The 8,544-nt window shown below is 48.9% G+C and overlaps 1 protein-coding gene across 7 annotated transcripts in view; it reads right to left on the reverse strand.

Moving 5' to 3' along the window:
* Window positions 1-8,544, reverse strand: part of SLC11A2 (solute carrier family 11 member 2) — a 34,189-nt gene that overhangs the window by 23,032 nt on the left and 2,613 nt on the right. For 2 of the 7 annotated variants that reach the window (XM_006031710.3, XM_025213377.1), the window contains exon 1: window positions 2,253-2,386. The exons of 2 other annotated variants lie outside the window; for them this stretch is intronic. In XM_006031710.3, the coding sequence (XP_006031772.2) occupies window positions 2,253-2,343 (91 nt within the window). In that variant the 5' untranslated portion in view covers window positions 2,344-2,386. Of the gene's footprint in view, window positions 1-2,252; window positions 2,387-5,761; window positions 5,827-6,087; window positions 6,487-6,556; window positions 6,655-8,544 lie in introns of those variants that run through there. 3 more of the 7 variants (XM_006031709.3, XM_025213378.1, XM_006031711.3) reach the window with 3 other exon arrangements.

The following is an 8,544-nucleotide window of genomic DNA, read 5'->3' on the forward strand; positions in this document are numbered from 1 at the left end:
AAGGTTAAGGTCACACATCAAATGTAGAAACTGTATGAACCAGGGAGAAATTGGAATAGGGAGAAGTACAAGATGGGCTATAAAACTAGCAGCTTCTAAGACAGACTCAAGAAAGCCATGCAGCATCCTTTGAGCTTATACAGCAACATTCAAGCTTCAAAAGCACAAATGTTAGGAATTGGAGATTTCATTTGGATCCATTTTAGAAAATCCTAACTGAACACAGAGGGGAAAATAATGAACAGATGAATCAGAAATATGAGGCAACAGAGAAGTTAGTTCCCCAAGGCTTCCAGTCTTGAAGGAGGTGTCAGTGCTGTCTGGGGTGGTGAAAGCCTAAGGAAAGAGCGGAAATTCCTTTCTGTGCACAACAAAGAGTGGAAATTCCTTTCTGTGCACAACTAGTACATTCCTGCCATCAGGCTATGGTGAAAGGTATGCATCACTTCTAACCACAGGATCCAAATGTTCTTGTAAGGGAAACAGCTAGTCAGAGCTCCTGTTTAAAATGAAGGTGTAATGAGTCCAAAAGGCAGTGAAATGTGGGTGCAAGATGTGAAATGGAGAGAGAATCCTGTAGATACTAAAAGGTTGACATAAAAAAAAAAAAGTTTCTCAAGGATAAGTCAAACTGCCCATACCTTCACTGCATAGTAGGTAAAACATGTCATCTCCATGGAAATCTGTTACACATTAACAAAGTATTTCCTTATAGCAAGGCAAGTTTGAATCAAAAATAGTCCCAACAAAAGGGTTATGTTCCTCAGTCTCATCGTTAATACCGGCAGGCAAGGAAAATTCTAGCTGGAAGTTACTCTTAAGTGAATTAGAGCCTAAGTTTAGAGGTTTTAAACAAAACTACAACTCAAGCAACTTGCATTGATCAAATTAGCAACTAATTGCACAGCTTGCAGACAAGTCTCGTACTGTCCAAAAACCCAGACAGATGTCACCTCATTTAGAGCAGTCTGCTCAGTGAAAATGAGCAGTATTGTTTCTTTTAGATAGGAAGAAAAAACAATGTTCGTCTACTCAGGTATCTTGGAGATTTTGAAGTGTTTGCTCTCCGGCAGATAAATGCCACGTGCACTGCCCTGCATGAGCTCTGCACTATGCACAGCTCCCAACACCCCCAAACTTGCTAGTGCTGCTTAGGTCAGGCGAGGCATCTGCTTATCTCTGCGTGCTGTTAATCAAGCTGTTTGCTTGTCCTCTAACAATGCCGACCAAAGCACTTTGGATCTCATTTGCCCTATGTGGAAGCTACAATAGGTTGGTGCAATAGTTCAGCTTTTCCTTGTTCTGCAATGGAAAAAAAAATCCTCTTATATAGTTTCATAGTTTCAGGGTCGGAAGGGACCTAATAGATCTTCTAGCCCGACCCCCCGCCAGGGCGGGAGAACAACCCAAAAAAAAAAACCACTCACCCTAAAAACAAAAACGGGACTCAAATGAGTCCAGCCAGGTAAGTATCCATATGGTTCTTCCAATGCTGCACACACAAGGACACAAGGGCTAATGGTTCAGGACCCTGCTCTGAAAGACACTTTCTTAATATGTGCCTTATACCAAGGCTTGGCAACATTTTGCCTCCGCAGGCCAGAGCTCCCAACCTGGTCCCCTGCTATTTTGCATTGTAAGAAGGTCCCTCCACCTCCAGAAAGTTTCTTTCTTGCTGGTGTGTTACAATCAGCACGTCGTACGGCGAGAACCTCAAATTCTCCGACTCCCAGCCAAAAAGGGCAGAGTTTAAACAGGAGCAGCACACGAGGAAATGTTCCCAAACTGGCCTGGGCTGTTCTGTCTCACCCGGGGTCAGCGCCTGCAATTGGTGTGATGTACCGGAATATAAACCTGGCATTGCTAACTTCAGTCCTGTCCCCTCTCCAAAGCAGCTGGGGAGAGCTCCAGGACTGCCGAGATTATTTCCAGCCCAGTTTCCCTCCAGTGGGCTGGATTCAGGCACTGCGAGCAGAGCTTTATACAGTGCCTTGTAGAAGCTCAAGCCAAAATCCCACTGACTCTCAATGGCACCTCTGCTCCTTAATACCAACAGGACTGAGGTGCTCCCCCTACCCGAAAGAAACCAGGACACAATCCCACCAGGCTCCCTTCATACTCAAGGACTTCAGAGCTCTTATTTTTAAACCCACAGTCCTGCTCTCTACTCTAAAGCCTCCCCAAGCAGACTCAGCACTCTGCCCTCAGGTCTCCCTTAGCACTAGTTCCCCAAAAAGGAAGAAGTTACTTACGCTGGGAGTGTGAGCTCTCTGCTCTGTGAATGCTAGCCCCAGAGACGTTAATAAAGGCAGAAGGGAAGAGGATCACATGGCAAGTGCTCATTACAGTGAGGCACCGGCCTATCTCATTGCAAAAGACGCTCCTTCTTTGGGTGGGGGCAAAACCGTCCCCCTATCTCTGCTGACAAGCGACCAGCCCAGTTTGATCTCCCTCATTCATGACTCCCAGGCTCCTTTGTCCAGACAGGGAAGGCTTCTCTCTGTATAAACAGCACTGCCATCTCATACAGGCCTGTCTTCCCATGTAATTATAATAAAGCCAGCGATTAAGCCACTGGCGCGTAACCATTTCTATTCACCCTGGCCTCATGGGCCACTGTACAAAAGAGCAAACTGAAACGATATGTGTGGTGCTGCAGGGCAGGGAGAAGCATGAAGGCAAAATGTCTGAATAGATGCCCAGCAGGAGCAACTGGACTCTCCATCTCTTAAGCTTGCAGAGTCAAGACCCAACACCTCTCTGAAAGATTTCTCCTAGGTAAATGCACTTACTGGACTCTATACAAGGGAAAGAAAATGAAAGCCTCTGGCCACACAAGTCAGCCTAGGTGTCCTAACAGTCCCTTCTAGCCTGAAAGCTAAACTATCTGTGAACAATCCCTCCAGCCCAATGCTTGGGGTGCCATGGCCTCAGCAGATGGTCCTCACCTGCCCCTCTAGGTCAGAAGGCTCACTGCAATAACCTGGGGTCTGATTTGGCGCATGGTATTCACACGAGTGCAGTGATTCTTGACTAGGGTACAACAGCACCCTGGGGTGCCTTGGTATCCTTTCAAGGGTGCTGCAGGGTGCCACGCAATGTCGGCACTGTTAGGTGTGCAAACACGATTCCCAGATAAACCCTGAGTTTTCACATAGGAATCCACAGTGTTATAAATGTTTGGCGCCGTTGTGATCTTTCTGAGTTCTTTGCAACAGAAGGATTGTTCTACGATTTTTCTGTAGTGGAAAAAAAGGAGTGAAAACTAAGAGCTGGCATTTTGTGAGGGGGCCCTCGAGTCTGAAAAGGCTGAGATCCTACTGCACTGGTGCAACACATCCACACACCTACCAGGCCACACCGCCAGAAATTAAGTCAAAGGCCAGCCAGACCCGCTTGGAAGCTTATGAGACAAACAGACAAAGTCTGCAGAGCTTCCCAGGGTGGACTCAGACCCTGTAATGCTCACATGAAGAAGGACTCCTCTTTTGAGCAACTGGCTAATAGACTCCCAGTTGTGTCAGGCTTAGAATGGCCTACCAGACAATGCCTTGTTAAAGGGCTTAAGGAGCAGGAACTTGTGTCCAAACCTCCTTGACCTTTCAAATTCCAACCGGTAATACTAGAGGCTCATCCCTGTTTGAATTGTTATACCTTACGACCACGGTTGCTGTTGTAATCCAAAAGGCTAAGACACTACTGCCTTTGTCTAGACAGCCCACCCCTCAGCAGCAAACAACGCGTCATTCTTCTACATCCGTCCCCAACCCTTTACTGAAGAAAGCACACGCCAGCCCAGGGAGTCCCTCCTCCAGGCTCACATTGAGAGTCTACCGTGCGTCCCCGGCCTGGGCAGAGTCAAAAGCTGACTACTGCTTGCCAGTCATGAGACAGGGCCATTTACCAGATGAGGGAGGAATATGGTCTAAATCACAGCTGAGAGCAGCCACTGTGATCCAGACCGCTGCTCTGAGCTTCCTTGGTTCAGCTGGCTGCAAACCTCTCTGCACAGGAGTAATTACGGTTTCCTTTATTCAGCTGGCGTCAGCCAGGTGTGTGGCCGACTTGTCAGAACCCTAAGGAAGGCAATTTGGTTATTTTACCTTTGTCTACTCATCACCGTGGCGTCCTCACCTGTCGAGCCAAATTACACCACTGGCTTTAAAATGAACCTCCCCTTCCTTATGGCATATTTGTTATTGGAGCAACAGGGCCTGGATCCAGCCCTGAGAACTCAGGCTGTGCAAATGTAGAACAAGACGCTCTTTGCCCCAGAGCCTGGCTCTTTCCCCTCTCCGTGTGCCAGGCCGGGAAGTTTTTCCGCTGTGCTTGCAGAGCATTCTTTACTAGAAGTGGATTGCCATTATCTGCGCAGCTCCCGGTCTGATGATCGCAGATAAGGGAGCTGGTGAAATGCATGAGGCAGCACAACGCAATCATTTACTAGGATTGAACCCGGCTCCCTCTACACTAGGAAGCTGCATTTCTCTTACAGAAGAGTGATTACCTGGAGCTGGCCTAATGTCACCTTCCAACGTGCAAATGCTATCAACTTGTTACAGGGCATTACCTGAGCTGGTTTATCATCAACCCCCCTCCCTCAAGCTGGAATTCAAGACTCCATCAGTCACCGCTTTATTATTACAGACAGAGATCTAGATTGTTTTGCCACCCAATACTATCTTCCTTCCCTGATCTCTCTTAAAAACAGATTCCCCCAGAAGAAAAAGTCTCTCATTTGTCCCTCCATTCAAACCAAACACACGCAGGCTTTAAGATTCATCATGATGTCTACTGTCTATAGCTGCCTCCACAATTCTGGTTTCTTCTGTGTGTACGGCATCAACCACAATGAGGTCCCGGCCCAGAGCGGAAGCTCCCATACGCTGTGGTGACGCACATAAATACATGTACTAAGAGCCTTCTGTTCTAGCTGCAGACACTGAAGCTCAGAGCTAAAAATATCTTGTTTCACTGCCTCGCTCCGTATGCGTTGGAACAGGCCCATCACCCAGACCCATGTTGAGTGCCACTCATTGCAGGGTTACAGGTTTACTTCAAAGAAGCCTGTGATCGCTGCTCTTTTACAAAAGAAGACCAGAAAATTGGTGCATCACTTTGGCTTCCACAAGGATGACTTGGGAATAGAATAGTTTAAAACCTTCTGCAATTGTAGCTTCCTTTTAACAAGCATCTAAAGTGTAGTGGGACCCTGTGGGCACCTCGGCAGGGACACTGCACCTCAAAACGTGGCTTATACTGCTCCCCACCCCGCAATCACTAATGAATGCTGAAGGTTAGATGTCAGAGTCCATGTAGATACAACCCGTCTGCAGGTTTACCTGACCTTGGCTGGGCTAAGCCTGGCATTATGCTGCATTGTGCCTGCCAAACAAATGCAAGAAAAGCAATGCCTTGCAGGCTTTTCCAGCATGCTGGTGGCACGGATCTTCCAGCCCAAGTACTGGAGTTTGGACTCCGGGGCAGTCAAGCATGGCTCTGGGATGATAACACTAAGCTAAATAAATGAGCCCCGTTTCAGAGAGAAGACAAGCCAAGCGAGACACGTCACGTCACATCACCAGCATTCAAACAGAGCGCTGCATGACACGCTGCTTTATTTTTAACGCCCCAGAAAGCGCGTGCAGCTTTGCTCTGAAGCATTTATATAGCACCTGCCCTGACAAAGCGAAGCACGTTTCATTTTATGAGCACAGCCACCCCTCCAAAAATCCTCCCCCCAAATCTTGCTAAAACTCACCGGCTGTAGGGCCAGAAACACCTTGCAGCGCGAGCAGCCGGAGCTTCCTGGTAGTGGCTGGCGCTGGGCCCCCCCAACGTGCCCCTCGCACCCACCCGTCAAGCTGCGGAGCAGTGCGACGGGGCTGTTACAGCGCAGCTCAACACGCTTCATAGCTTTATTTGGTTTACAGCGTAATCGTCGTTATTTAACAAGAATTAGGAGGCCACCGCAGGCAGGCAGCTAAGCAACGCTGCCCTCGGGCTGCTGCTGCCCCCCGGGAAGGGAGCGAGCTGGGGGTGGACACGAGAAAAGCAGCACGAGAGGCTGGATCGTGACTTCCTGACCCGCGTCCAGGGACCGTTCGCTGGGAAACACTGCCGCGGGGCTGGTCCCGCTGCTCACGGGGCTGCCGAGTCGCCTCCTGCCCCCGGTCTCTTGCCCTCGACCAGTGACTCTTTCGTCCTCTTCCGCTCTACGGCACGTGCCGGAGTGACCCCCCGCCCGGATCAGGGGCAGCTCACCACGGGGCTAAATCACTCAGGCAGAAACCTGACCCCAAGTCCCCCACTTTGGGGGGGGAGGGGGATGGGGCATCTAGTGGGAGCCAGCTCCTCGGGCAGGTGTGATGCAAGGTAAGCCCTGCAGTGCCCCTCCCGTCCACCCCATCCGTTGCTCTGCACTCTACTCCCTGCCCGCACGATGCGCTGCCCCGCCACCCGGGTACCGTTCTCGCGGCTGGGGGGGGGGGTGCACGCCCCTTCCCCCCACCCAGCGCGGGCCAACCCCCGAGCGCCACGTCACCGCCGCACTCACCGGCCTCTCCTCAGCCGCCGCGCCGCCATTGTCCCAGCTCCCGCCTGCCGCCGGCGCGGCTCGATGACGTCAGAGGTCACGGCCGGGCTGGTCCCCACCCCCCGCACGTGGCACGCCCGGAGCCGGGGCGCGGGAGACCGTCGCGCCCCTAACTCCTGCCTGCTGGGAGTCGATAAGCCATCCCCGTTGAGTTAATCTCTCGTAAACCCCGCCTTGCTCCTGCCCGAGGTGTCGGTTACGTTATTAGAACAACCAAATAGTTGGAAAAAAATGGTCGTTGCAAGCTTTCAGACACAAACACCCTTCTTCAGGCGTAGGGAGACTGCCTGGAAAAGGGCGTTTGTGCCTAAATGCTTGCAAAGGCCTTTTCCCCCAACTATTTTAGTTGGTTTAATAAAAGAGATCACGTCTACCCAAAGAACCTAGCCTGCGTATGTCCTTAGACCAGGGGCGGGCAATTATTTTGGGTGGAGGGCTGCTCGCTGAGTTTTGGCAAGCCGAGGGCCGCGTGACAGGCAGCCAGGGGCAGATAAATATTAATTTTCTAAAATTTTTAGGGGCCCCGCGGGCTGGATAGAATGGCGTGGCGGGCCGCATTTGGCCCACCCCTGCCTTAGACTTACACGGCTGCAACCAACAACCCTCCAGCTCTGAGTTTTCACTGGTTTTTGACTACAGAAAAAGCAGTAGAGCAATTCCTCTGTTGCCAAGAACTCAGGAAGACCACGACAGGTCACAATGTTTTATAGATTCCTATATGAAAACTCTGAGCTTATCTTGTGAATCGTGTTTTCACACCAAACTGCTAAAATTGTGTCGCACCCAGCACCACCCTTGAAAGGAAAACCACACAACTTGCATGGGCTGAAGTTCACTTCATATCAGGTCTTTTACTGAACCAACTACATGGTTGGGGCAGACTTAGACAAGCTTTTGCATGCAGGGCATTCTTCTTTAGGTCAGGTTAGGGCATACCAGTCTATCCCAAAGTGCAGTCGGTCGAATAAAAGATATCAAAACCATCAAAATCCTTCCCTCGCATATTTTCTGCACCATCATGGCAACATCACTCCCATACCACCATTATCGTCACTACTATCATTACTATCCATTTTGGTTATTTCATAATAAGTAAAAATCCACTGTAATTCTTCCCAAACAGAATTTGTTGTCTTTGCATAAACATGTATCTAACTTTGGTTTGGATTTAGAAGATATATATATTTTAAAGCTGATATTTTGAGCAATATAAACATTCTGGTGGATTTTTTTTAATGCGAAATGTTCTGTGGGAGAGAAATACTGTTTCCCTCAGAGCTCTGTTGTTATCTCTGTAGTCAGTGCGATTTAAAAAAAAAGAAAAGCCATTGTCTGAAATTAATTTTCTGAAACCTATCAAGCAGAATTGTTCCATGTGTGAAGTAATTTGGAGACCGAGCAGAACTGGAAACACAATGGCATATCTCCCCGGTGATGTTGTCATAATGTACCAGGAAAGACCTGCCATTACACACAATCTGATCCCCGACATGGAGAAGACTAGGCAGAGAGACTGAGAAAATAAAAGGAGGCAGAATCTTGGCAGCTGACATAAGAAATACCGAGATGTGATCCCATAAGTATCTCTAACAGATACTTGCTTGTCTCTCTGGAACAGGACAGGCATACAGAAAAGGCAACAGGACCAATCAATGGCTTTTAGCTAAATCTTTGCTGAAATTTGGATAGAACGAAATTCACATTCCTTTTTGAAGCTCTACCTTTTTCCCAATCAGACAAGTGTTGCAATGCTTATTCCCTCCTGCTTAAATGCATGAGAGCACAAATAATCACCCAAGATATTATCAGGGGAGCAAAATTACTGAATCCAGCAAAGGTAAGAGGGCAGCAAATCTGTGGGGCTCTTTGCTTCTGGTAAAAGCAATAGTTATACGTTTCAGTTTGGGGATTAAAATTGCACAAACACCCCACCTCCCCCCTTTCAGCAG

Source organism: Alligator sinensis, unplaced genomic scaffold (genome assembly GCF_000455745.1).
Source record: "Alligator sinensis unplaced genomic scaffold, ASM45574v1 scaffold551_1, whole genome shotgun sequence".
NCBI classification, from domain to species: Eukaryota; Metazoa; Chordata; order Crocodylia; family Alligatoridae; genus Alligator; species Alligator sinensis.